This window comes from Mugil cephalus, chromosome 10 (assembly GCF_022458985.1).
Source record: "Mugil cephalus isolate CIBA_MC_2020 chromosome 10, CIBA_Mcephalus_1.1, whole genome shotgun sequence".
Taxonomy (NCBI): Eukaryota; Metazoa; Chordata; class Actinopteri; order Mugiliformes; family Mugilidae; genus Mugil; species Mugil cephalus.
The window spans coordinates 2,000,418-2,028,189 of NC_061779.1; the positions used below are offsets into that span (position 1 = coordinate 2,000,418).

Consider the following 27,772-nt stretch of genomic DNA (forward strand, 5'->3'; position numbering starts at 1 on the left):
AATTCAACCACAATCTGTTTATAATGAGTTACATGCTTGGTAAAAAAAAAATTTTAACAACCAACCACAGCAGCACAACCACTGTGCATGAGCAACTCAACAAAGAAAGTTGCGTTATTGTTGGCAAACGTTGCCTCCAACATGCTAAATTAATTTTTTTTTTAAAAACAGGTATATTAAAAAAAAAAAAAAAAAATGAAAAAAAGCCATAAACACAAGCATTGGTGGTTCAGTGGTAGAATTCTCGCCTGCCACGCGGGAGGCCCGGGTTCGATTCCCGGCCAATGCATAAATCAACACTTTTCTTAATCAATTTCTCTAGAAACAGTGTTTCCAACATGCCATAGATCTCTTCAACACTCTTTCCACCTTTTCTCTTCTAGTCAAACACATCTAGGAAGGATGGACAAATGATACTCCTTTGAAGCTGCACAAATTTTAGACATAATCTGTCATCAATCTACAACACAACCTGAACATCCATCCTCAAGAGGTTTCACCACTGTTCACACCTTGGGACTGGAGTCTTTGGACATTAATGGTTCATTAAGAGAATCATTCACTGGGAAAAGAAAAGATCTCCTAAAAGTTTCCTCCAATTTTAGTGACTATCTGGTCGTTACCAGACACAGTGAGTGTGAATCTATCTATCTCTTCCTGAAAGTTCAACCATAATCTGTTTTTAATGACTTACATGGTTGGTAAAAATGAAATGACCAACTGTAACAACACAACCACTGTGCATGAACAACTGGACAGAGAAAGTCCATGTGGCGTTGGTCGATGCTGCCTCCAACAAGCTAAATTCAATATTTAATAGAAAAAAAAAAAACATGAAAAAAACCCATAAACACAAGCATTGGTGGTTCAGTGGTAGAATTCTCGCCTGCCACGCGGGAGGCCCGGGTTCGATTCCCGGCCAATGCATGATCTACGTTTTTCTTATTCAATTTCTCTAGAAACAGTGTTTCCAACATGACATCGATCTCTTCAACACTCTTTAAAACTTTTCTCTTCTAGTCAAACTGGGGATATCGATGTCTGAAGATGATACTTTGATTAAACTTCTTTAAGAAACTCTTCATCTCCAGTCGTACTTGTATCAGCTTTGTTTTTTTGGACGTACTTTGACTTTGACGTAACCTAAGTCTGTGCAGGTTCTCAGCATCTAGATCATGTTACACACAAAAGAAACAACCTTAAACAAGGACATCTAGACTTTATTAATTGGGTTTATTATTAGCTGGATCAGAGCACAGACGGAGCAATGTCTAGATCTTTGCCAACTACTGTGCATGAGCAACTCGACAGAGAAAGTTGACGAGCCTCCAACATGCTAAATTTGGAGTTTCCAACTTCACCCTGAGCTCCAGGCAGCATGCAGACTGAAACACTGAGAAGTTGTGAGGCCAAATATATAAAAATTAAAGGCAGAGCAGCGTTCCTGTTCACTTCACAACCTGGTAACTTAAATATCTTTCATATCTGTTCCTTTTCCTGAAAATTCAACCACAATCTGTTTATAATGAGTTACATGCTTGGTAAAAAAAAAATTTTAACAACCAACCACAGCAGCACAACCACTGTGCATGAGCAACTCAACAAAGAAAGTTGCGTTATTGTTGGTGAACGTTGCCTCAAAAATGCTAAATTAAAAAACAACAGATATATTTAAAAATATTTAATAACAAAATTTTTAAAAAACATGAAAAAAAGCCATAAACACAAGCATTGGTGGTTCAGTGGTAGAATTCTCGCCTGCCACGCGGGAGGCCCGGGTTCGATTCCCGGCCAATGCATAACCAACATTTTTCCTCATCAATTTCTCTAGAAACAGTGTTTCCAACATGCCATAGATCTCTTCAACACTCTTTCCAACTCTTCTCTTCTAGTCAAAGTGGGGATATCGATGTCTGAAGATGATACTTGGATGAAACTTTTTTAAGAAACTCTTCATCTCCAGTCGTACTTGTGTCGTGGAAAAATGAGTGTTATTGAGAACTTAGTAATGATTCAGACTCGGTGATCACTTTTGTTGGCTTATTTGCAGATATTCTGCGCAGAAGGAGACGCACGATATCCTCACTTTGAGTAGAAGAGAAAAGTTGTAAAGAGCACTGAAGAGATCTATGTCATGTTGGAAACAACCTGTCTAGAAAGTTGACTAGGAAAAAAGATGACGATGCATTGGCCGGGAATCGAACCCGGGCCTCCCGCGTGGCAGGCGAGAATTCTACCACTGAACCACCAATGCCTGTATTCAAATATTTTTTTCGTGTTTTTTTTTTTTTAATATATATACATATATATATATTTTTTGTTAGCTTTAGCATGTTGGAGGCAGCGTCTACCAACGCCAACCAAGCCTTTACCGACTGAGGCAGTTTGGACATATTTTGTTGTTATGGCTGTAAAATGGTCAGGAAATGCCCTAAGTCTGAAGCTTTGCTCCCTATTCCCAGGAGCACTTGAACTTTACTTTTCAACATAGGCCTGCACACAAATGAAACTATCTAACCATATTTTTTGAAAAAACACCATCTTTCGCTCTCTCTCTAGTAAAAGTGGGGATATCGATGTCTGAAGATGATACCTGAATGAAACGTCTTTAAGAAACTCTTCATCTCCAGTCATACTTGTATCAGCTTTGTTTTTTGGACATACTTTGACTTTGACAGTGAGGGTGAATCTATCTCTGTTTTCCGGAAAGTTCAACCATAACCTGTCATGTCATGACTTACATGGTTGGTAAAAATGAAATGACCAACTGTAACAGCACAATCGCTGTGCATGAACAACTGGACAGAGAAAGTCCACCTAGCGTTGGTCGATGCTGCCTCCAACAAGCTAAATTCAATATTTAATAGAAAAAAAAAAAACATGAAAAAAAGCCATAAACACAAGCATTGGTGGTTCAGTGGTAGAATTCTCGCCTGCCACGCGGGAGGCCCGGGTTCGATTCCCGGCCAATGCATGATCTACGTTTTTCTTATTCAATTTCTCTAGAAACAGTGTTTCCAACATGACATCGATCTCTTCAACACTCTTTACAACTTTTCTCTTCTAGTCAAAGTGGGGATATCGATGTCTGAAGATGACACTTTGATTAAACTTCTTTAAGAAACTCTTCATCTCCAGTCGTACTTGTATCAGCTTTGTTTTTTTGGACATACTTTGACTTTGACGTAACCTAAGTCTGTGCAGGTTCTCATGTTACACACAAAAGAAACAACCTTAAACAAGGACATCTAGACTTTATTAATTGGGTTTATTATTAGCTGGATCAGAGCACAGACGGAGCAATGTCTAGATCTTTGCCAACTACTGTGCATGAGCAACTCGACAGAGAAAGTTGACGAGCCTCCAACATGCTAAATTTGGAGTTTCCAACTTCACCCTGAGCTCCAGGCAGCATGCAGACTGAAACACTGAGAAGTTGTGAGGCCAAATATATAAAAATTAAAGGCAGAGCAGCGTTCCTGTTCACTTCACAACCTGGTAACTTAAATATCTTTCATATCTGTTCCTTTTCCTGAAAATTCAACCACAATCTGTTTATAATGAGTTACATGCTTGGTAAAAAAAAAATTTTAACAACCAACCACAGCAGCACAACCACTGTGCATGAGCAACTCAACAAAGAAAGTTGCGTTATTGTTGGCAAACGTTGCCTCCAACATGCTAAATTAATTTTTTTTTAAAAACAGGTATATTAAAAAAAAAAAAAAAAACATGAAAAAAAGCCATAAACACAAGCATTGGTGGTTCAGTGGTAGAATTCTCGCCTGCCACGCGGGAGGCCCGGGTTCGATTCCCGGCCAATGCATAAATCAACACTTTTCTTAATCAATTTCTCTAGAAACAGTGTTTCCAACATGACATAGATCTCTTCAACACTCTTTCCACCTTTTCTCTTCTAGTCAAAGGCATCTAGGAAGGATGGACAAATGATTCTCCTTTGAAGCTGCACAAATTTAAGACATAATCTGCCATCAATCTACAACACAATCTGAACATCCATCCTCAAGAGGTTTCACCACTGTTCTCACCTTGGGACTGGAGTCTTTGGACATTAATGGTTCATTAAGAGAATCATTCACTGGGAAAAGAACAGATCTCCTAAAAGTTTCCTCCAATTTAAGTGACTATCTGGTCGTTACCAGACACAGTGAGTGTGAATCTATCTATCTCTTCCTGAAAGTTCAGCCATAATCTTTTTTTAATGAGTTACATGCTTGGTAAAAAAAATGTAACAACCAACCACAGTAGCACAACCACTGTGCATGAGCAACTGGACAAGAAAGTCCCCCTAGCGTTGGTCGATGCTGCCTCCAACAAGCTAAAATCAATATTTAATAGAAAAAAAAAAACATGAAAAAAAGCCTTAAACACAAGCATTGGTGGTTCAGTGGTAGAATTCTCGCCTGCCACGCGGGAGGCCCGGGTTCGATTCCCGGCCAATGCATGATCTACGTTTTTCTTATTCAATTTCTCTAGAAACAGTGTTTCCAACATGTCATAGATCTCTTCAACACTCTTTACAACTCTTCTCTTCTAGTCAAACTGGGGATATCGATGTCTGAAGATGATACTTGGATGAAACTTTTTTAAGAAACTCTTCATCTCCAGTCGTACTTGTGTCGTGGAAAAATGAGTGTTATTGAGAACTTAGTAATGATTCAGACTCGGTGATCACTTTTGTTGGCTTATTTGCAGATATTCTGCGCAGAAGGAGACGCACGATATCCCCACTTTGAGTAGAAGAGAAAAGGTGTAAAGAGCAGTGAAGAGATCTATGTCATGTTGGAAACAACCTGTCTAGAAAGTTGACTAGGAAAAAAGCTGACGATGCATTGGCCGGGAATCGAACCCGGGCCTCCCGCGTGGCAGGCGAGAAATCTACCACTGAACCACCAATGCTTGTATTCAAATATTTTTTTCGTGTTTTTTTTTTTTTTTTTTTAATATATATACATATATATTTTTTTTTTTGTTAGCTTTAGCATGTTGGAGGCAGCGTCTACCAACACCAACCAAGCCTTTACAGACTGAGGCAGTTTGAACATATTTTGTTGTTATGGCTGTAAACTGGTCAGGAAATGTCTGAAGCTTTGGTCCCTATTCCCAGGAGCACTTGAACTTTACTTTTCAACATAGGCCTGCACACAAATGAAACTATCTAACCCTATTTTTTGAAAAAACACCATCTTTCGCTCTCTCTCTAGTAAAAGTGGGGATATCGATGTCTGAAGATGATACCTGAATGAAACGTCTTTAAGAAACTCTTCATCTCCAGTCATACTTGTATCAGCTTTGTTTTTTGGACATACTTTGACTTTGACAGTGAGGGTGAATCTATCTCTGTTTTCCGGAAAGTTCAACCATAACCTGTCATGTCATGACTTACAAGGTTAGTAAAAATGAAATGACCAACTGTAGCAGCACAGCCGCTGTGCATGAACAACTGGACAGAGAAAGTCCATCTAGCGTTGGTCAATGCTGCCTCCAACAAGCGAAATTCAATATTTAATAGAAAAAAAAAACATGAAAAACAGCTATTAACACAAGCATTGGTGGTTCAGTGGTAGAATTCTCGCCTGCCACGCGGGAGGCCCGGGTTCGATTCCCGGCCAATGCATAATCAACATCTTCCTTAATCCCTCTGAAAATTCAACCACAATTTGTTTATAATGAGTTACATGGTTGGTAAAAAAAAATTAACAACCCACCACAGCAGCACAAACACTGTGCATGAGCAACCCAACAAAGAAAGTTGCATTATTGTTGGCAAACGTTGCCTCCAAAATGCTAAATTTAGAGTTTCCAACTTCACCTTGAAGATGGTACTTGGAAAGAACTCTTTAACACCAGTGATACTTGTATCAGCTTTGTGTTTTGGACATGCTTTGACGTAATGTAAGTTCTGAGCAATCTAGACCATGGTACAAAAACAAAGCTGAAACAAGGACCAACAACCAACCTTAACAGCATAACCCCTCGTTACCAGACCCCAGACACCCACAGATGTTCCATTTTATACCTAAACTCCCCACCAGTTCTTCAGAACTGAATAAGCTACTTGATCTACTCAGAACCAGTGGACACTGACCGACAGGAAACCAGAGGCCGGTGTCGCGTAGGTAGGAGTTGAGGGCCATCCGAGTCACCCCGGGCTCCACCGTCACATCAAAGTCCTCCGGGTGGAGATCCAGGATCTGGTCCATGTTCCTTAAACTGAAGCACACGCCACCCTAAGGACCAAAGAAAGAAATAGTCTTTATCTTTCCACCGGATTTCTTTTATTACGATTACATCCACTCACAGACAGTCTCTCACCTTCACAGCGCCAACACCTCCCTCCAAGCCGGTCCCAGTGCCAAAGGGGATGATGGGAAGCTGGTGACTGTGGCAGATCTTGGCCAGGGCGCTGACCTCCTCCACACACCGTGGGAACACCACCACATCTGGGGGGCGACATCTGGAAAGCACCAATGAAACACTCACTTTTTTATATGCATCTGAGGTACCGTGACCAAGCAATGTCCCTCGTGGATCAATTAAGTCTTTCCAGTTGTTAAAGCAAGTTTATAATTTTTCTCCACACACTGAAAAAGCCCATTCCTTTTTGCCTAATTGTTGGTTGGGGGTCACTTTTCTCTTTTAGCCAAAGTGGCATCAACATCCGAATATGATATTTGTTTAAAACGTCTTTAAAGAACTCTTCAACTCCAGATGAACTTGTATCCGCTTTGTTTTTTGGGACATACTTTGACGTATGTCTATGAATGTTCTCAGCAATCTAGACCGTGGTATACACAAATGAAACAAGGACAAAGACTTTTAGAGGATCTTGATTCCCTGCCAATGGATTCCACAACCTCTTCCATACATGGGATGCCTTCCTTCTCCGTCATCTGACTCCTCCACTGCCACATGCACAAACATTTTCCACTTACGACCAGTCCAGGGAGCAACTAAAATGCTTTGACATGTTTCAACTCTGCTCTGACGACCCATTATTGGGCAGAAACACCCGAGACTTAAGGTGTGAATGTTTGGGGAGTGAACACAGTGGATAAAGTGGCTAACACATTTATTTGTGTGTTAATGGCTGCTTTTGTTGAGCATGAACCCCATTCCTAGCCTCTATGAGCCCTTGCGGGAATTATGAGTGTGACTTCCAGTATGAACCAGAGTTTGTTTACATGTGAACCATAAGTGAACCATGTGAGGACACCAACTATCACAGCTCCAATGTGACAATGTTCCAATCCCACTAGGGCTCAGACATAGCACAATGAATCCTTGGCAGAGTTACCAACAACATGCTATATTTGCACCATAAACACATAGACAAAGCTTCTGCACGTTCAAAAATAACTCCTAAAAACACTGCATGCAAGCATTGGTGGTTCAGTGGTAGAATTCTCGCCTGCCACGCGGGAGGCCCGGGTTCGATTCCCGGCCAATGCATCCATTACTTTTTGGTTTCTGCTGAAGGTCATGGTTTTACATTGCAACTGTTATTTGCGTGAGTCAGTGTGACAGACTGACCTGTGTACAGACTCGTCTCTACCATGTTGTTCTCTTACAGCTTCCCCCAATGAGACGCCGTCCTCGCCACATATAGACCTGAAAGGAGACAGCACGCTGTCCACAGCAACTCCCTGCACAGACACACAGAGAAAACATTCATTATATGAACTGGTTCACTGAAAACTAGGCCTGATGAATTCGCAAGCTTCCCAGTATTCAGATCTCCTTGCACAGACCTCCAAGATGCTAACACCAAGATCCCTGGGTCCCTGCTTTAATCAAGATTGAATGAGAAGTATCACAAAAATGGCGATGCACAAAAACGAAGCTTAAATAGAGGCAACAATGGCCATTACTCAAATGGAGGCTGCAGATAGCCAACACTATCAACTTGTACTGTCCAAGCAATATCTGATGCAGCAATTTTAAACGCTTTCCAAAAATGAAAAAAGAAATGCTTGTGCTGCCACAATGGGTGCAGAGGAATGTTATAAAGGGAGATGTAAGCCACCAACAGACCCCTTCACAGTTTGTAAACAGTGTGACGTTTTATGAGGGGCGGGGCTTAGCCGGAAGCAAAACATCTCAAATGCGTTAGCTTCAACGGACTGTTTCTGCAGGAATTGATGAAGAAAACGCATATTTTAGAGAATATACTAATACACTGACACCCCGAGACCGTGAGAGCTATTTTAAAAAGTTGACTGTGACTGATGGGACCACATTCAGCGACCCCTACAAACTCTCACTCACTTGTTGGACGATTTGACCAAAGGAGGACACAGAGGGGATGAAGTCTGGTCTGTCTTTATCAAATGAAGTCTCTCCAACAAAGATATTACAAGAAGTAAGCTGAACCGTAGTAAATGCAAATTAAGCATGGACAGCCCTCAAACACGCTGCATTAGCTGTTAGCGGTGGCAATAGCATTAATCTGTAACAAGAAAATAATGATTAACTTAATGCAATTTCAGTCACAGTTTAGTATAACCCACAATGTCATCCAGGCTGAAACTAATGACGCATTACACATTAATCTGACCTGATATGAAGTGTGCACATTGTTGATTGTCTCCTTTCTTGTAAATGCCAAAGCCAAACCAAACTTGTCTATGACTGGCAAAGGCTGGTATGTAATAAAACTTAAGGTTAGTGATTTAGATTTTTTGGTTTTGGCAACAAAAAAAAAAAAAAAAAACACAGCAAGACGACATTTTCAAGGCTGAAAGTGACAGTGTTGGCCTCAAGCTTCCCTCCGTTTTGCCTCCTTCGTGCAGTTATTCTCCTGAAGTGGGAATGTCTCCTACAGTGGAGGCAGGTTTCAGGGTTTACTTCTCTTTGGTAGTTCAGTCATGTCAGAAGGAATGTGTTGTGCATGTTGAGGACAGAATAAGTAGAATATAAAACACATGGGAAATTTTCTATTATTTGCAGGAGAGGAAGAAAAAGGTTGTTGCATTGGCCGGGAATCGAACCCGGGCCTCCCGCGTGGCAGGCGAGAATTCTACCACTGAACCACCAATGCTCACACAACCAAAAAATTCTACATACATGCAGGACCATGTGCTCTGTGCTCTGTGGCTACAGTAGGGAGTCGTATGCAGCCACGTCAGACTTCTAAAGGTTTAAAGAAAGCATAGAGTGTCCCCTCACTGACTATGGGAGTGGGAGTGACTCCTGCATTGGAGAAGTAAGAGGAGGGAGGGAATGGGAAAAGGAACTATTCCTAAATTGGGGAAAAAAAGTTTATGTATGCATTGGCCGGGAATCGAACCCGGGCCTCCCGCGTGGCAGGCGAGAATTCTACCACTGAACCACCAATGCTCACGAAGGACCAATTTTCACCACAGTTTTTCGGCACTGAGTAGCCTCTCAGTCTCCGTTAATTCTTTCCAGGCTCCAGTGTGTCTGAGGTTGGATAACACAGAGACATAATTGTACTTTCGTTATAAAAACTTTAGCTGAAAAGGGCCGACTAGAATCTCTTCTTGATTTGAAGAACCTGGAGGGGTGCTAGAAGGATGCATGACGCTACGTGAACAATTCCTTCCATAAAACTTTTTGGAAAAGGACGATGCATTGGCCGGGAATCGAACCCGGGCCTCCCGCGTGGCAGGCGAGAATTCTACCACTGAACCACCAATGCTTACAAGACTGCATTTGTCACCATATTTTTTGCGCAAGCTGGTAGCATCTCTGTCTCTGTTGTTTACTTGTTTAAAATAAATAAATAAATAAATAAATATTTATAATGATAATATAAAATCTAATATATGCAGATTTTTAAAAATTATCCCATCTTCTTTTTAAAGCACAGATGATTACTTAGTTTTGAGAGATTTACCTGTTAGCCTGTTAGCTGTGACCACACTTAAGCTAACATATCAGGAAGTAGCTAGCTAGAATAAAAGATAAATAGGACGTGCTAATTATTATATTTTACCTGCTAAAAGCTAAACTATCTTATTTGTTTTAATGTATTACTTCCACGAGAATATTAACGTTGTTTTTATTTGAACATTAAAGGTAAATTTAATTTGAGATAATTACCCGTTAGCTGTGACCACATTTAAGCTAACATACCACCGTTAACAAAGTTAGCTACGATAAAACATAATAATGATGTGCTAATTATTATATTTTAGCAGCAAAAAGTTAAAATATCGTCACTCATCTGTTGTATTGTAATACTTTATTTTAAACAATAAATGTTAATTTAATTTCAGAAATGTAACCGTTAGCCTGTTAGCTTTGACCACATTTAAAGGGGAAATGTACACTTATTGTTGTTTACTTGTTTAAAAAAAAAGAAAATATATATATATATATAATGAAAATATAAAATCTTATATATGCAGATTTTCAAAATGATCCCATCTTCTTTTTAAAGCACGGATGTTTACTTAGTTTTGAGAGAAATACCTGTTAGCTGTGACCACACTTAAGCTAACATATCAGGAAGTAGTTAGCTAGAATAAAAGATAAATAGGACGTGCTAATTACTATATTTTACCTGCTAAACGCTAAACTATCTTTACTTATATTTTAATGTAATACTTACATGAGAATATTAACGATTTTATTTTTTATTTGAACGTTAAAGGTTAATTTAATTTGAGATAAGTACCCGTTAGCGGTGACCACATTTAAGCTAACAAAGCACCGCTAATAAAGTTAGCTACAATAAAACATAATAATGATGTGCTAATTATTACATTTTAGCAACAAAAAGCTAAAATATCGTCACTCATCTGTTGTATTGTAATATTATAATTTAAACAATAAATGTTAATTTAATTTTGAAATGTAACCGTTAGCCTGTTAGCTTTGACCACATTTAAAAAAGGAAATGTACACTTATTGTTGTTTAAAAAAAAATATATATATATATATATATATATGTAATGATAATATAAAATCTTATATATGCAGATTTTAAAAATGATCTCATCTTCTTTTTAAAGCACAGATGTTTACTTAGTTTTGAGAGATTTACCTGTTAGCCTGTTAGCTGTGACCACACTTAAGCTAACATATCAGGAAGTAGCTAGCTAGAATAAAAGATAAATAGGACGTGCTAATTATTATATTTTACCTGCTAAACGCTAAACTATCTTCACTTATATTTTAATGTAATACTTCCACGAGAATATTAACGATTTTATTTTATTTGAACATTAAAGGTTAATTTGAGAAAATTACCCGTTAGCTGTAACCACATTTAAGCTAACATACCACCGCTAACAAAGTTAGTTACGATAAAACATAATAATGATGTGCTAATTATTATATTTTAGCAGAAAAAAAGTATCGTCATTCGTCTGTTGTATTGTAATACTTTAATTTAAACAATAAATGTTAATTTAATTTGAGAAATGTAACCGTTAGCCTGTTAGCTTCGACCACGTTTAAAGAGGAAATGCACACTTATTGGTCTGTGTACTGAGAACTATATACGAAATAACACCTTTGCTAAAGTAAAATATTAATAAGATGCTAAAATCAAAGATTTAAGGGGTTTATTTTTCATAATTTCTAAATATGTAAAATACGCTGCCGAGGTTTATTGACTGAGTGGTTCATTCACTCTTCAAACTAACATACCAGAAACTAGCTAGCTTCTATAAAACATAATTAGGACGTGCTATTAATTATGTTTTAGCTGCTATAAGCTAAACAATCAAAAACAAAAAACAAACAAACAAAAACTCTTAACTGATTCAGTAGGGGTGGAGGAAATTTACAAGATAATACTCAGCAGCCTCCATGCTTGTGTTACACCGTTCCTCATTAGCAATGCTAATTAAACTGCTATTAATATGGTGATTAACCTGTTGAACGTCAACTTTGCTCCGTTCTGTTCTGTTCTGTTTCTAGTCTCTGCACCTGCTGAGCCCCTCCGCGTACACAGCCCTGAAATAACACGATAAAATAAAGTATTCGCCATAGAAAGGACTCACCCTGCTGGTGTTTAGTGATTTAACGCCGCAGCACTGGAGCAGACAGCGGCGCTGAACCGAGAGCCGGAGTCCGTGACTCAAACCGAGGAGCATTGTTTGCTTGAAGCTAGAAAGTCCCCGACCTGCCAAACCACTTCCGTAGTGAACATACGACTTCCCCCTAGGAAGAATAAAAGTAATGTTTTATAAGAAATGAACGCAGATTTCATTATTACAAAATAAACGCCTGCATGTATTAAAAAAGGTCATCTCTAAGCAGATATTCCCATTTTGTGAATGAAATTAAATGTTGTTTTTTTTTGTGCTTATCTGACTTGTTTAACTTCTCCCGATTCCTATAAAGATACGTGGTACGTGGTTGGTTTTCTCGGTTTATGAGATGACACCCAACATGAATATTAGATTGGATTCAATCTGATTGTCATTACACATGTGCAGGTCTAGAACAAGAAATGCAGTTTAGCGTCTAACCGCAAGTGCACTTATGCATGTAGAATAAACAGTATTATATTCTATGACACAATATGATATATATTTTATGGGCATATGGACAATATTTACAGACAAAAACCTATATCCAGGTCAGACCACATATACAGGTAGAGAGTAAGCGAAAGACTGATAGAGGTACTGTGAAAATATTATAGATGGATGCAGGACCGTGCTGTTCTCCTCTGTGGACCTTGAGGATAGGGATATTCTCTTTTGTTGACCTGTAGAAGAAACTAAACTGCAAGTTCAGTTCCATGAGGAAGTATAGTCTTTGTTGAACAGTTTAGTTTGTATGAGTATTAATAATAATATGCAAATAATAATAAGTAGAAGCTACTCAGATGGGTGAAAGTCTTCTCTAAACTCGAAACGCTTTTTGGATAGTAATAACAATAATCAGTGGCCGTGTATATATTTTTCTTTTCCAATATTTACTTTCGAGCTTTTATTTTTTAGAATCCATCTGACGTCATCGTGTTTACGGAAGTAGGAAGTCTCTGAGCGATCAGGAGATGGCGCTGTAGGCCAAAGAATTTAAAAATAAAAAAGCTAAGGCGGACTCAAAACTGACAGGTAGCGCTCAATGTAGCTTCTCTTAACAAGAAAAAGTACTTAACAGTAGGTCACTTCGCTTTATTATATCAAACTAATAGCAGGTTTTTATAAAGTGTTGACATGCAGTTTGTGTTAGCATTGCTTAACTAGCCGTTCAAAGTTCACAACAGACTGTGAACCCTGCGACGAACAGGGTCCAGGTTAGTTCAGAGAAAAGACGTAAAATGTTTTTAAAATAACCAATACACTGACTTTTTTGTAGCCCTTTAACGTTGCATTATTTCTCTAAGCAACTCCTATCAGTCCACATAAAGTTAAACATTGGATGAGGTGCATTAATGTGTAATTAAAGTCTGGTTAACCATTATAAAATGTGTGCCGATGTCAGCCGATATCACCTCAAAGCCTAACAGACACCACGGGTCATGTTCCTTTTCGTATTCCCCGTTTGAGGAAGCAGTGCAGCTTTAAATGTGCATTTTTTGAATGGAATTTGGTGGAGGTACATGAAGTCCGCGCCTCAAAACTGGACAAAATAGTCAGTTGCTTATGTTGTTTTCCTCCGGCATCGCAGCCACTGTTGATGCACTCACATCCATTAAGTCAGGGGCCATGTTAGCAGATTGCTGAAGGTTTAAAACGTTTTGTGTAACTGCCCCTTAAACAGCTGTATTCCCTCCTAGAGGTCATGTACCCTGTAGATCTGCCAGCTGTGGAAGACTCTGACCTGGCATCTACATCTGAATATTACCTCTCTTCTCTGGAGTCTGGAAATGACGGGTGGTTTCAATCATCACAGACCTCAAAGGTACACTTCATTTATACAGAAAGTCTGAAAATGAGCCAATAAGCAATATTGTAATAAGTAGGGTAAGGCTACAATAGCAGTACAGTAGCTTATTTAGCCAAACTCCATCCTCCACAATGATCATCCAGATGAATCAAAACCTGTTTCTACATTAGCTCAACATTCGAACAGTTAAGAAGGAGGATTTGGTGTTGAAAGCTTATTAGTTTGTGTTGGTTCACACCAGCACTTTACATTATAGTGCAATAGGACAATGTGCAATTTCCTCCAGTATTTTACATTCACGTACAATAGGGCTACGTGCAATCTACTCCAGCACTCTACACTCTTACACTTCACTCGTCACGTCACTCTACTTATGGTATTATGCACTTTTACCCAAACTGTCTCCTGGTCTGTAAAGAGCAACACCCGATACCTCGTTAATTATGCAGTTGTATGTGTGTTCTATGTCAAATATCGTACATTTTTATGCTACAACTAGTATATATGTTTCTGTCACACACTGTATTTCTTTCTCTCTTGTTGTTGTTACTAATTTCTATATATTTCTTGTTTTATGTTGGGTTTACATCTTCTTTAAAGCTATGACGCTAACTGATTAATCCAATAATTGTTGCAGCTTTGTATGCATCCATATTGGTCTCAATTAACTTTTAGTGCAGCAACAAGTGTGACCTCGGTGGTGTTTATTTTTTTTTTCCATCTTGTTTGTCGTCGTCTTCCCGTCTGCTCAGGTGCCGATAACCTCAACAAACGTAAGTCAGCTGCAGCTGTTTGGAGACGACCAGCCGACGTGCACAGTTCTGGCTCTTCACCCTCCAGATGATCAAACACAAGGTTTTAAACTGATCACACTTTTCTCTCTTGAAACTCTGCTGCACTCACACTCCTCTAAACTCCTCATTCCCTCTCTGACTACAGACTGTTACACTATTACCACCACACTACTGGACTGTTCTGCACATGCACACTTCAAATAATCTGTTTGCATAATACTATGTACCTAATATTGCACGTCTGTAAATATTGTCCATATGCTATAAAAACAACCTCTTATATAACACACTATTTATGCCACATGCACTTACTGCTGACTGACTGCTGAGTCTGAAAGATTAATGCTTTCTGCTGGCATGTTTCCTTCCAGTCGTGGCTGTGTACCTGCTCGAGAAGTGGTGGTGTTTGGATGACGTCTTGCGAACCTCAACTAAATCCAGAAGCGGCTTAGTTTCGGTAACCAGTGCATTACTTATAGGTACAGTGGTGTCAAAAGGTGTTGACCTCCTTCCTCATCGCTTATTGTTTTTGCACATTTCTCACGCACACTTGTTTCAGATCCTCAAACAAATTTAAATATTAGTCAAAGATAACACGATAAAGTAAAATAAAGTTTTTAAATGGAGATTCTTATTATTAATGGAAAACAAAATACAAACCTACGTGGTCCTTTGTGAAAAATTGTTTAAGAATCAGAGGTCAGGAAGGGGGCAAACACTTTTTCACACCATTGTGTGTCCATGATTCCCTGTGGTTTTTAGCTAACTAATAGAGATTTAATTATAAATTATAGATAAAATCCAGTATTGGCACATGGTATTTTGACAATTCAGCTACTCATCAAATCAGGCAAAACATTTAAGTAGCTATTTCAATTTCTATCTAGGTATCTAGATGAACTGTTTAGGCTAATATTTTCACTATCTATCATCAATCAGGGTGATTCTTCCTGTCTGGTGTTACAGTAGCTACAGAAGCAAGGAACTGACTCATAATCTGCAAGTTTAGCAGCAACTAAAATCCCCAAACAAGATAAAATAAGATGTTATTCACTGTAAGTGTTTCAGATTCTTCGTGTATTCAGGTTGATCTGAGATGATGGACAACAACATGCTGACTAATGGCTCGTTGGTCTAGGGGTATGATTCTCGCTTCGGGTGCGAGAGGTCCCGGGTTCAAATCCCGGACGAGCCCTTTAAACAAGTTATATGACTTTTGATAGATAGATAGTAACTGTCTTTCCCCTCTTAGAGATCGATGTTCATAGTGTCATGTAGACTGATGACAGATTATGTCCCTTGTTCATAGAGGAGTTTTACAATTTGACATATTTGACATTGTTTAATCCTTCATTTTTAAACATACTTGAATGAAAAATCTTTAAGAAACTCTAAAAATCTAGTTGTCCTTGTTTCAGTTTGTTTCTTTTTGGTGGTGCCATGATCATCACATGTCCAAAAAACAAAGCTGATACAAGTACAACTTGGGTTGAAGAGTTTCTTAAAGACGTTTCATCCAAGTATCATCTTCAGATGTTAATGTCCCCATTTTGGTTTGAAGTGAAAGTTTGGAAGGAAAAGAGATCTATAGCATTTCTGTGAAGGTTCTCAGTCATCCAGGTCGTGTTAATCCAAAAGGCATCAGAAACTTGCTTGACCAGAAACTGGTGCCACCAATTTCCATTAAATTACCCTATGAATGTTTCTCTAACGAAGCCATTGAGCACAGACTGTACCCACAAGACAGGATGGAAAGAAGAAGAAACACAATCAAACAAACACTCGAGACGTGTGGATTTCCCAACTGGCCCTTTGTGAAAGGCTCAAGAAGATATTCCAGAAAGGACCAGGAAGAGGAGCACAACATGCGACTGGTGTATCGGAGAAAACTGAGGAGAATTTCCAGAAAACACTGCATTCCAGTCCAATAGACTTGGACAGAAACTGGTCCACCCCAAAGACAAAACACCCAGACAGAGACAGAGCAGGATAGTGTGTGTGCTGTTCAGTGCAGTCAGGAATGTACAGACTTGTACTTTGAAGAAACCAACCCATCTATTAACGCATGGTCCAGCTCATCAGGGAAGGACTCAGCGGTCCAACCTCCACCTGAAGGACAAAGGACACTCCTTTGAAGATACCAACGTCAAAGTCCTGGCCAGAGAGGACAGATGGTTTGAGAGAGGAGTAAAGGAACCTTCTCTAAACAGAGGAGGTGAACTGAGATTTAATTTACCATCTATTTACAATTGTCCCCAAGAAGTCAAGAATTACACCATTCACACCTTGAGACTGGAGCCACCCACCTTTTGAAGGGTAAGTAGCCTAGTTACTTACTAGACCCCCGCCCCCAGCCACAGTTTCTGGTCAAGCAAATTTCTCAACCACAGAGTTTTCTAATTCTATAAGTCCAGTTGCCTTTATTCGATGTGTTTTGTAGATCTGTGGCTCGTTGGAAACCATTTCTAGGGAGAGTGATTAAGAAAAATGTAGATCATGCATTGGCCGGGAATCGAACCCGGGCCTCCCGCGTGGCAGGCGAGAATTCTACCACTGAACCACCAATGCTTGTGTTTATGGCTTTTTCCCTTTTTGTTTTTCGGTCATTTTTTGGAGTGTTTTAAGTTGACTTTTTTCTGTCGAGTTGCTCATGCACTAGAGTTGGAGCAGAAAACAGCAGAGAAAAGGGTTCTGGTTCTGGTAGAAGATCTCCAGCATCATCTCACTGCACACATTGAAGGAGCTCAGCTTCCCTAGGAAGTAGAGTCTGCTGCAGCCCTTCTGCAGAGTTGGTCCTCTAATTCAGTCTGTTGTCCACGGGCATTAATACTTCACCACCTCCACATCCCTTCCAAGGATGCTGAGGGGCAGAGAATAGAATAGAAATAGAATAGAAAAATACTTTATTCATCTCCTGGGGGAAGTCCGAGTGTCCAGGAGCTTGTCCACAGACGTCAACATAACTCAACAACAGAATCAACCGTGCAAAAGTAGACTGTACTAATATGTATTTACATGTATTAACATGAGCTGTTCCCTGAAGTCGATTGAGTCACATTTTAGTCACGGAAAACCTAAATAATCTAAATTCTCTCTGTGTCTGCATGGCGTCTCTCTGTACTCAAGCTCGCTAGGTTCAGAGTCTGTCTCTGTGTTAGTCTTGAGATAGACTGGAGATCTGTCCAGGATGTAGAGGACTATGAATGAATGAATAAATGGAGATATTCACGTCGTCCACAGGTGCAGTCGATCACGGAGAGGTTGATCGTGTTCCTGCTCAGTCAGGTGGTGGAGAGGCCTTCGCAGGAGGCGGCGCTGTTCTCTCGACACCCCCCGACGGAGAGCTGCAAAGTCCTGTGGAGGGACAGCCGGGCGGTCGGCTTCTACACCGTCAAACACAAAGGTGGGACGGAAGGGGACGCGTGTTCAGATTAACATCGAATCTCACTCATCATGTGGAGGTGGTCTGTGAAGGTTGATCTGAATAAATATCTGCAGTCGCAGCCATATTCTGCAGATCAGTCGCAGAATATTTCATTATGCTTCTGCAGAACTGTTGGAGGATATTTTTTTTTTGCCCTCTGAACAACAATATTTTAATTGTCGCGATGTATAATTAAAGCAGAAACTCTGGTTTCCACCGTTTCAGGCAGCTTGTGTGACGGCTGGAGCAGCTCCTGCTACCTGCTCCCCGTCCTGGACACGGTGCTGGTGAGGAGGAGCTGCAGGAGGAGAGGCTTCGGCCTTCAGATCCTGGAGGATTTCTGCTCCTCGTTCTCTGCGGAGGAGTTTCTGGGAGTTAGCTCTCCGTTATCTCCCAGCATGGCAGCAGGTCCGGCTCTCTGAAGTTTTAAAATAGCCACATGCATTCACGATGTTGTGTCATTGCATTGCAGATGAAACATAGAAAAGTTAGCCTTTCACTATCGATCTATGATCTTGTTTTTGTCCATGGTCTTGTTTTTTCTCTGTTTTATTGAATCAATTGGCATTTTCAGTTGTGCGCTGATCCCTTGGTGGTCAATTCTCAGGGAATCAGTGATGTTTTGTTGCCAGATTGGCTTTGAAGAAGAAAAACACCCAATTTGTCACACAAACGCTGTGTGTTCAGTGTTCAGGAGGTTCCTGCAGCAGCATGAGGAGCATCGGGAGCGTCTCTATGAGGTGGAGGCTCCTGGAAGCTGGACTCAGAGAAGAAACATATGGCTTAACATCCAGCTAGGACGCTACTCCATCGGTAGAGATTATTCTGACTTTTATGTGTCTAAAATCTCACAATTTTATCTATGGTGCTGAACTAAAAGATTTCCAGATGTTTATGTGATCACTGTGTCTTTCTAGGTGTTAATGAGGAAAGCAATCAAACATCTGGAGAAGGTCAGGAGAATGAAGCAGATGACTCGTCTCAGGTGAATTCTGTTTTCCTCCGTCTCTCTTTAAATAGTTAAATATTTGTTGAGAAAATACGGATGCACATATTTCTCACTATGAAAAACTAGAAGAAACCAGAGCAGTGATAGTTCAGTGGTAGAAGTCCTTCCTGGTTCCTCAAACCTTTCCACTATAGAAATGGCAGCTTTTAAGGCATTGGTGGTTCAGTGGTAGAATTCTCGCCTGCCACGCGGGAGGCCCGGGTTCGATTCCCGGCCAATGCATCATAGTCTTTTACTGGTTCATGGCTCATCCAGCTGGAAACACGTATAAACTTGTTCCACGATGCAGCTAAACTTATGGTGCAAGTCATTCTCACTTTGACATGCAAGGACAAGATAGAACTGGTCCAGTTCTCCAAAGTTCTCCAAGGTTTCAGGAGGTTCCTGCAACGGCATGAGGAGCATCGGTCTGTATGAGGTGGAGGCTCCAAGAAGATGGACTCAAAGCACAAAAAAAAATCCCTTTGCCATCCAAAGAATATTTGTTTCTTCAATCAAGACACTTCGATCAGGGCACATCTTTCAAGAAGATTTTTCCATTTTTGCTCTCATTTAGAATGTTTACCAAAAAAAATGAATTATTGCCTTAATCTGACTTTAACTGGACAACTTAAACACACACACCCAGATAATGCGATTGGAAATCAGTTTTCTCCTGCATGTATACGCCTCAATCAGTCTTTAACTAGAAAAGCCGGTCGCTGAAGAAGAAGAGTGTAAATGGAGCCAGTACAAGAACAGCCTGAGGGATTGCGCCATCTATCTGCACCAAAAGTAGCGCGCAAATTACATACAAGATTAAAAAAGATGAGCTATTTTCCATCTGGTTGTTGTTTTGAAATGCCGGTCGCTTATATGAACAACTCTTGTTTATCATATGATGTAATAAATCAACCGTAAAGGGGGCTGTATTAACCCGCTGAAAAGACATATATCGCCACCTAGTGTGGGGGAGGAGGAGAATTTTCAACCATAGCTCTGTTAAGCTGTGCATCTAAACACACTGAATGACTTGCACCATAAGTTCTGCTCTTGCAGCGAACAAGTTTATATCTGTTTATACGCCTTTAGCCATAAAGTAATAGAAGTAGATGCATTGGCCAGGAATCGAACCCGGGCCTCCCGCGTGGCAGGCGAGAATTCTACCACTGAACCACCAATGCTTGCTTGTCTGCAGATTTAATGCATTTTTTTTCCCGATACCTTTGAAGTAACCAGGAATGTAGTTGATATAAAGTACAACAAGAAAACGTCTACATTTGATTCAATGTCCATTGTCTATATATATAAACACATATAGATTTCTACACTGTCAGAGTAGGACTTACAGCATCAGCCTTTCTCAGCCATCGGCCCGTCTTCACAAATTCTTTTAAACTTTTCTGTTTTCCTACATGCAGACACGTAGACGGGATCAGACTTCTGACGAACAACCGACTAAACTGTGTGATCTGAGCCAACGAGAAATCTCCCCGAGCATCAAGATCTCTGAGACAGGATGTCGCTGCCCTGCAGCCGCCCTCGACCGTCTGGACTCCCGCCGACCAAACAGACTCCTGAACACAAACCGATCTCTGAGATCCAAGGACTTTTCTTTTCCAAGGCTTCGCAGAAAAGGTCCAGAGGAAACGCACAAAAGTGGGAAACGAGCCAGAAGGACGTGACATAAACTACAGTTTATCTGTACAGTTTTTTATGAATGAAAGTTGTAACTTTTTTACAGTGATATATGATAATATGTATATAAATAATAAATATTAGACATACATTTATTCCACTCACTGGTTTAATTTTTGGCTAAAAAGCTACTGAATCGATTTCAAGTCGATGAATCGTTTCGGATCGGATCGTTGTAAATGAACCAAAATCGGCAACAACGAATCGTGATTCGAATCAAAACATTGTTAAAATGAATTTTTACACCCCTAATAAATTTTTTTCTCATAATGCTCCTGGTAAAACATATTAGAAAAGGTCTGTGCATTGGCCGGGAATCGAACCCGGGCCTCCCGCGTGGCAGGCGAGAATTCTACCACTGAACCACCAATGCTTGCCTAACCAGTTTTTTATGTATTTTTTTCAATCAGCAAATTAGGCCACACCTCCATCCTCCCGTAATCAGTGAATCCTCCTGTAATGTCAGACATCTGTCATCAATTAACCCTTTAATTAAAAACAAAAATGCATTTTTTTCAAACGTTTTTTTTTGTTTTGTTTCTTTTTGTGTTTTGAAAGAGTGGCTGCATGTCGCCAGTAGTTTTTGTACTAACAACTAACTAACAACTCTGACGACTGACATTAGCTAATGTTAGCATCGTCATGATTAAGTGTTGGTGCCGCACACTAACTTACCCACAGCGCTTTCCATCTTTGTCCACCCGTTTTATGGCCGGAAGTCGTGCATTAATTCGGTTTTTCTATCTCTCAGAGAAAATCTCAGAGTTTCATCTTTTAATTTGTTCGAAGAACGATCCACAACACGCCGATGTCACCTTTGTTTTCATCCGTAAGGGGGCGCGGCCTTTCATGTGACGTCAGGTCGCCCTCCCACTTCCGGTTTCATTTTTCGAGGTTCAGAATCCAGTGGGTTTTTTTTTTTCGAATTTTATCTCTGGAGTGAGTAAATTTGTGTCTATTGTGTTACCGGGATTAAAGTGCTGCTTATATTGAATAATATTGTTATTGAATTGTTATTATTTTTTAGATCTCGTATTCAACTTTGTAGAACCAACGCGCTCAGGGTTGCAGGAAACATTTCACCAGCTCACTCAGAGGATAAAGTTGCTAAAAAGTAGCGATCTGCTTGACAGATGTGCTTTGATCAAAGTGTCTTGAACCACCAACGCTTTGGTTGAGTGGAAACCTCGTAGAGACTGATTCCCATCACGCTGTTGCAGGAACCTCCTAAACACTGAAATTTTATATTTAATAATAATAATAATAATAATTATGTGTTTAGCAGCTGGGATAAAAGCCTTTAATCATTAAAAGACGAACGTGCATTGGCCGGGAATCGAACCCGGGCCTCCCGCGTGGCAGGCGAGAATTCTACCACTGAACCACCAATGCTTGGCTACGTCCAGTTTTAATGTTTTTTTTTTTTTTTTTTTTTTTTTTTTTTCCTCGCAAAATCTCGCAGAAAAATGCATAAAAAATCCAGGTCCAGGCACTAAAATGGGTTTGAAAAAGTAAAAAGCCTTGAATTTCAACGGACTGTAACACATTCTTGTTCACTTTAAACATACTGAGGCACAAAACATTTTTAATAATATTTTTATTATATTACTACTTTACTTAAAGCTGACAAATACCACCTATGATATTAACATAGTCATTTATAATATTGTGCAATATAATATTGTGCAATTACTCATAGTAACTTATATCTGTTAATAATAGTGTCATATTCTTGTCACTTTACTTAGAGCTGACAAATAGCACTTATGATATTAGCATAGCTGTTTATAACTGTGTGCTGTAGGGAGATGTATACATTATTATAACTTTATTACATATACTTATAGCTACAGACATAAAGGACTATAGTAGTAGTCAAAACTCATTATGCATCACTATACACATTTAGCAAAGCAAAGTAGTTATGATGCATCATAAAATGAACAAGTGACTAGGCAGATATTGACATATTTATATTGAACTATTCAGATTAAAATTATAATCATTCATAACCAGTTGTCATAATGCATCATGACGTTGGTTATGACGACTTGTGAATATGTATAGATGGTTTATAGACACCTTATAAAACATTATGAGTGCATTCATAGGGCATTATAAATACAACCTTCATAGAAAGTGTTACCAAACATTCATTCTACATTTTGACTTTACTTGTGTTATCTCTGATTAATATTTAAGTTTATTCATTATTATTTATATAAATAAATATTTAAGTTTATTAATATAAATAGTTACATTTATTCTTTTTTCCTGAGGAAAAGATAAAAAAAGGAAAGCTGAGTCTGAAAGTGATGAGCACCGAGTGTGAAGCCGCCAGCACAGGTGGCGCTGTCTCCCCCTAGTGGTCAACTGGGGGAAATGCAATTTGACCAAATGAGCTGTTACGTAATAACCTGTGATCCTGGTTTACTTCATGTTGTGAGGTTGTGAGGTTGTGAGGTTGTGTTGTGTGTGTCCTGTCTGAGAATAGCTCTCAAATAGCTTTGAGGGTCAAAAACTAATCGACCAGAACTAAATTTCCAAACCAAAGATGGCGTCTTAAAGAGGGAACATAGATAGTTAATAATAATAATAATAATAATAATAATAATAATAATAATAATAAGTGAATGTAATGTGTGTGTGTATATATATATAATAGTGCAAGAGTCTTAATCTTTTTATTCTTATTAGTAATTTAACATAATTTAATTGTCTGCGTAATTTGTTTATTTATTCATTCATTTATTTTAATTTTAAGGGGAAACATTCATATTTAAAATGTGGTTTTAAACTGTCATGATGTTAGAGAGATAAGGTAAATAAATAATTGAGCGGTCATCGCGGTCCTCCTCCTCCTCCTCCTCCACCTCCTCCTCCAGATCAGGCTGTCATGCAGCATCCTTGGTACGTGCGCAGCCACACTCCGCTCATGGCAACACTGTACAACAAGTAAGCCGAGTTCAACCACTTCGCAGCGCAGGGGTAGACGCTTCCCCCGTGCGACCCCGTTAAAACGCCCCCGCGGCCGCTCCCGTGTCCCCGGTCGCGTCCCGCGGCTCCTATTTAAAGCCGACGAACCTTTTGCCGCGTGCACGTTTTGCAATAAATGGCCACCCGTGGATATGAAGCTGTTCACGGCATAATGGTTCATTCCTAATGTACGACGTGCAGAACTGAACGCGCCGCACCCCAACTATAACTCTGACGGTCAACCGAGCCTCGTGGCGCAGCGGAACCCGCCCGCGCACGGGTTTAATTCGAGATTCAACCTGATGGGGCGGGGCTTCGGGCTCCAACTCGGGCTCTGATTGGCTGCGCGCGGCGCCAGTCTCTTCTCCCCTCATCTGCATAACCAGGTCGGGTTGCAGATGCAGGGGAGTGGGCAGGGGTAGAGGGGTAGAGGGGTTAGTGCAAGTGAACTCAACTTCTGCGTCCGTGTGAGCTGCACTATATTCTCAATTGCACCTAACTTTAGTCGTGCACCGTGATTTGTTCCAGGGAAAGAAGAAGAAGAAGAAGAAAAAAAATCGATTTAAAGGTTTGTGTGTTTGACGGACTGGGACCTGGGAGAGAAAAGATTTATGAGAAATTATAAGAAAAAAGAAAAAGACGAAGAAAACTACTTGGGACTGGTGAGTAGCTCCTTTCTCCTCTTCCTCTGTTCTTTCTTATGTCATATTTTGTGATAGTTGGTTATTTTATTTTATTTGGAACTTTTTAGGTTATAGGTTAAATGTTCAGACATGCATCTACTGTCATTTCTCATTGTGAAGTGGGATGTTGTGTTTTCAGGACAATAGAAGGGCCATAAAACATCATTAACTCTTCATGATGACTGTATAAATATATATAAATAAATATATATATGTATTGTTGTGTTTGTTTCTCTGTGTTATCCCACAGACGGTGCGCCCTCTCAGCTTGTCAGTATTTAATGTGTGAGCTCTAAAAGCAGGTAAGCCACTGACTAACGCACATTGTGCCAGTTGTCAGTTCCACTGTGCGTGTGACAGCGGCTAACCTGGTTTTGGGAATACCTCTTATTTCTATCATCTGCCTCCCTGCGTCCAACCAAGACCAGCCAGAGCCGGAGCGGAGCGGAGCAGAGCAGGCGGGCCAGACGGGCCGGGCCCTCCTCCCCCTCCCCTCTTTACATCTTCCACCCCAGTCCTCGATCACGTCCCGGGTCAGGCCTGCCCTTCCCTTCCCTTCCCTTCCCCGTGGTGTCCGTGCGCACCGTAGCCCACTTCCTGCTCTGATCACATAGCACCTTATTTAGGACCCGCAGCAGCAGCAGCAGCAGCAGCAGCAGCGGCCGCTCCACTCATGTTGCTGGTGAGTGTTTCGTTTCTGTTTCTGTTTCATGTGGCCGAGGTCAAGAGGGGCCACGTCTTACAAATAAAAAAAAAAAAAAGAGAGAGACTCACTCAATGCACGTACGGAACTTTATGTAAATGTAAATGCGTAAAAGCGTCTGAACTGAGAAGTAAAGTCCGTGCCCAGTCAGTTGCATCCTTCCAGTGTGTGTTTTCTTTTCTTTTTTGTTTTTTTTTAAATCATGTGATGCGTTCATTTCTTGATGCAGCTTGAACAGCTCTGGTGTGTAATGACTCACTGTGACGTGGAGGAATAGATAAGTGCAGGATGTCAGACTCATTAAGTTGTCGTAATGTGGACGTGCAGATGCTCACTCTCATATCCACATGGAGGAGGTTCTGTTAGAGGCTGACGGGTTTTTTTTCTTTTTTTCATCTAAAAGGAGATTTATTTAGTTTTACTTTTATTTATTTTTTATTATTTTAAATCCCTCAGCACCATAATCTTTTAATGTGCCGCGGTGAGATTGGAGTCCTCCGGAATATGGAACAGGTGAAAATAATGATAACATTTTAAAATCAATGAGTAGAGGTGCAGGTGTAGTACCTTCCTCGTCCACAGGTGGGCACCGGTGTCCTCTGCCCCCACCCCCCTCCACCCCCACCTCCACCTCCAGGCTCCAGGCTCGTCCAGACAGTGGGAACCAAACAAGGGTTTTAATCTTATCTAACCCCCACAAAGCCAGACAGCTCTAAATCTTCTCAGGATAATCCAATCCTACACAATTAATCATAATATCGTAACCCACCGCGGCCGCGCTCCTTAATTCCAACGCGCAGTCACGTGATTCTTATTCTTACATATTCTTATTTCTAATGACGCTCTTTGTTCCGCGCACTTTGAGGAGGAGCTGTTGTAACGAAGAGTAATTTCCCCTCAGGATTAATTAAGTCAGTCTGAAATACACTTTAAGTGCGTGTAAACGTAAATAAACACACGCAACAACTGCACTTAAACTTCTAACTACACTGATGCTGCTATAAAAACAATATATGTTTATAATTTTTGCATATTTTCGGTTTTGTATATACTTGTGTTTTTGTTGCACTGAAAATGAGAAGCTTTACACTGTATAATGACAATAAAGGCCATTCTGTTCTATTCTATTCTGTTCTATTCTATTCTATGTACTTTATTTATATGGCACTGAGTGCTTTAACCTCCTGAGACCCAAACATTAGTTTGTAATGCATCTTAATTTCTTTAAGATAAGATTAATATATTTAAGTATTTGAGATAAATAGAACCTAAGATTAATAAAAAATAAGCATCATCTTTGAACCGAAAGTAGTTTTTGAAATAAATGATGTGGACACAGAGATTATTTCACTGTATATTACAATTTAAGTCCTCAATGTGTAACCAAAATATAATTAAACAATAAAAAGTTAATAAACATAAATAAACCAGAGTATTGACTCTTATTGTTTCCTTCTGAGGTTTAAATGAAGCAGAATAAACTGCAACAAACCGAAAACGTAACGTCCCGGATTCCAAAAAAAAACACTGGAAAACAAATACATACAGTAAAAGTGAGATAAATGCTTAAGACTAATAAATAAAGAGAATAAAAAGTTAAAACACTGAGCAGGTGTTAAGCCTCGGTCACTGAGTGTGTGTTTACGCACTCGGAGGGAAAAGGGGTTAGAAACAGGGGCTTTACTTTCTACCTGCTGAGCGTCGGGAGTATTATTTTTAGAAAACCACGGGGGGTTCAATCCGGGGTTAGTCAGAGCAACCAGGGAGGCTCGCGTCACTCACTGTGACGTCCAGAATATTTACTCTCACTAAACAAACAGGAAAGGAGGGGAGGGCAAGTGTTTGTTGTTTAGCCAGTGGTTTCAATCGCATGTTGGGATATAAGACAAAGATACAAGTCACAACGTCTGCTGTGACCTGATGAACCCTGATAAAACCTCAGGGTTCATTTCCTAAAAAGCTTCAGACTGACCCTCCTCTTTGAGTCACTTCATCTGTAAATAAAGAAAAAAGAGAAAGAAGCTGGATGTTCTGCCACGTTTCCTCTGAGAAGCTCCACCTGTTCTTCTTCACGACGGCTCCAGCGGCTGGAAACGATCTCCGGACGTCGCAGGAGCCACGAGCCAAACGTGAATATTTCAGCTCCTCCTATAATATATTCATGACGTCGGGGGCTTCGAGTCATTTTTAGAGCGTGTTCACGTGTGAGGTTAATTATTTACCGGCCGCAACGATGTGATTTAATAAAGTGAATAAACAAAAGCACCACTCGACAACAAGAGCATCTAAAACAGAGTGCACATTTTATTATATTTAAATACATACTTTCTTCTATGGTCAAAGGTTCCTAAATCATTATTTTTTTCTTAAGTTCATACACATACTTTGCAGTGTTTACAGTAGGAAAACTCTGTAAATATATATATTTATATATTTATATATTGTCTTAACGTATATACAATATCATGACAGGTGATGAATAAAAGTGTTATTTTAAGGGTTAAATAAAGAGGTGACGGTGAAAACAACTTTCCCTCGGCCCTGTGGTCCGTGTTTTATCTCCATGACGACTCTCTGGATGTGAGGACTGCAAGACACACAAAAATAAGTGGGGATGATGATCCCTTTGTTTCGGGTGGGGTTTCAATTTAAAAATAAAAATAAAAAACA

General features: G+C 39.9%; 3 protein-coding genes, 1 long non-coding RNA gene and 19 other non-coding genes across 28 annotated transcripts in view; 12 read left to right on the forward strand and 11 right to left on the reverse strand.

Moving 5' to 3' along the window:
* Window positions 1–12,137, reverse strand: part of ldhd (lactate dehydrogenase D) — a 32,518-nt gene extending 20,381 nt beyond the window's left edge. Inside the window, exons 1-4 of the mRNA XM_047595334.1 lie at window positions 11,997–12,137; window positions 7,555–7,667; window positions 6,337–6,478; window positions 6,110–6,251 (exon numbers count right to left, since the gene is read on the reverse strand). Of these exons, the coding sequence (XP_047451290.1) occupies window positions 6,110–6,251; window positions 6,337–6,478; window positions 7,555–7,667; window positions 11,997–12,089 (490 nt within the window). The 5' untranslated portion in view covers window positions 12,090–12,137. The remainder of the gene's footprint in view (window positions 1–6,109; window positions 6,252–6,336; window positions 6,479–7,554; window positions 7,668–11,996) is intronic.
* On the forward strand, window positions 219–289 carry trnag-gcc. The gene has a single exon. It is a non-coding gene; the product is annotated as a tRNA-Gly (tRNA).
* trnag-gcc lies at window positions 857–927 on the forward strand. Its single transcript has one exon. It is a non-coding gene; the product is annotated as a tRNA-Gly (tRNA).
* On the forward strand, window positions 1,729–1,799 carry trnag-gcc. Its single transcript has one exon. It is a non-coding gene; the product is annotated as a tRNA-Gly (tRNA).
* trnag-gcc lies at window positions 2,184–2,254 on the reverse strand. Its single transcript has one exon. It is a non-coding gene; the product is annotated as a tRNA-Gly (tRNA).
* On the forward strand, window positions 2,904–2,974 carry trnag-gcc. Its single transcript has one exon. It is a non-coding gene; the product is annotated as a tRNA-Gly (tRNA).
* Window positions 3,756–3,826, forward strand: trnag-gcc. Its single transcript has one exon. It is a non-coding gene; the product is annotated as a tRNA-Gly (tRNA).
* trnag-gcc lies at window positions 4,395–4,465 on the forward strand. The gene has a single exon. It is a non-coding gene; the product is annotated as a tRNA-Gly (tRNA).
* Window positions 4,850–4,920, reverse strand: trnag-gcc. Its single transcript has one exon. It is a non-coding gene; the product is annotated as a tRNA-Gly (tRNA).
* On the forward strand, window positions 5,568–5,638 carry trnag-gcc. The gene has a single exon. It is a non-coding gene; the product is annotated as a tRNA-Gly (tRNA).
* Window positions 7,403–7,473, forward strand: trnag-gcc. Its single transcript has one exon. It is a non-coding gene; the product is annotated as a tRNA-Gly (tRNA).
* Window positions 8,991–9,061, reverse strand: trnag-gcc. The gene has a single exon. It is a non-coding gene; the product is annotated as a tRNA-Gly (tRNA).
* trnag-gcc lies at window positions 9,290–9,360 on the reverse strand. Its single transcript has one exon. It is a non-coding gene; the product is annotated as a tRNA-Gly (tRNA).
* trnag-gcc lies at window positions 9,612–9,682 on the reverse strand. The gene has a single exon. It is a non-coding gene; the product is annotated as a tRNA-Gly (tRNA).
* Window positions 12,138–12,974: 837 nt separating the features above from the next.
* LOC125014416 (protein FAM169B-like) lies at window positions 12,975–21,717 on the forward strand. Of its 3 annotated transcripts, none has more exons than XM_047595441.1 (9): window positions 12,975–13,061; window positions 13,727–13,851; window positions 14,589–14,691; window positions 15,002–15,087; window positions 17,871–18,033; window positions 18,280–18,462; window positions 18,742–18,867; window positions 18,972–19,039; window positions 20,464–21,717. In XM_047595441.1, exons 2-9 carry the CDS (start codon window positions 13,732–13,734, stop codon window positions 20,725–20,727), a joined length of 1,113 nt encoding a protein of 370 aa, XP_047451397.1. In that variant the 5' UTR covers window positions 12,975–13,061; window positions 13,727–13,731; the 3' UTR covers window positions 20,728–21,717. The 3 variants fall into 3 exon arrangements, with proteins under 3 accessions (XP_047451397.1, XP_047451398.1, XP_047451400.1); XM_047595442.1 differs by having other exon boundaries at window positions 13,031–13,106; window positions 13,729–13,851; XM_047595444.1 differs by lacking the exon at window positions 12,975–13,061 and adding an exon at window positions 13,124–13,243.
* On the forward strand, window positions 15,754–15,825 carry trnap-cgg. Its single transcript has one exon. It is a non-coding gene; the product is annotated as a tRNA-Pro (tRNA).
* Window positions 17,128–17,198, reverse strand: trnag-gcc. The gene has a single exon. It is a non-coding gene; the product is annotated as a tRNA-Gly (tRNA).
* trnag-gcc lies at window positions 19,215–19,285 on the forward strand. The gene has a single exon. It is a non-coding gene; the product is annotated as a tRNA-Gly (tRNA).
* Window positions 20,156–20,226, reverse strand: trnag-gcc. The gene has a single exon. It is a non-coding gene; the product is annotated as a tRNA-Gly (tRNA).
* trnag-gcc lies at window positions 21,043–21,113 on the reverse strand. Its single transcript has one exon. It is a non-coding gene; the product is annotated as a tRNA-Gly (tRNA).
* Window positions 21,718–22,061: 344 nt separating the features above from the next.
* Window positions 22,062–22,132, reverse strand: trnag-gcc. Its single transcript has one exon. It is a non-coding gene; the product is annotated as a tRNA-Gly (tRNA).
* Window positions 22,133–24,119: 1,987 nt separating this feature from the next.
* On the forward strand, window positions 24,120–26,224 carry LOC125014972. The gene is made up of 3 exons (XR_007113546.1): window positions 24,120–24,378; window positions 24,650–24,701; window positions 24,823–26,224. It is a non-coding gene; the product is annotated as an uncharacterized LOC125014972 (long non-coding RNA).
* A 1,164-nt stretch (window positions 26,225–27,388) lies between these two features.
* The window catches only part of rassf7a (Ras association domain family member 7a), a 33,610-nt gene continuing 33,226 nt past the window's right edge, over window positions 27,389–27,772 (reverse strand). For all 4 annotated transcript variants that reach the window (XM_047596978.1, XM_047596975.1, XM_047596976.1 and 1 more), the window contains exon 6: window positions 27,389–27,689. In XM_047596978.1, coding sequence (XP_047452934.1) covers window positions 27,658–27,689 — 32 coding nt within the window. In that variant the 3' untranslated portion in view covers window positions 27,389–27,657. The remainder of the gene's footprint in view (window positions 27,690–27,772) is intronic.

Excerpts from the sequence above, each read along its gene's own strand:
- LOC125014416 (XM_047595441.1), top strand. The coding sequence starts at position 13,732 with ATGTACCCTGTAGATCTGCCAGCTGTGGAAGACTCTGACCTGGCATCT. Across the intron at positions 18,034-18,279 it reads CTACACCGTCAAACACAAAG|GCAGCTTGTGTGACGGCTGG; the intron begins GTGGGACGGAAG and ends CCACCGTTTCAG. Across the intron at positions 18,868-18,971 it reads GCTAGGACGCTACTCCATCG|GTGTTAATGAGGAAAGCAAT; the intron begins GTAGAGATTATT and ends GTGTCTTTCTAG.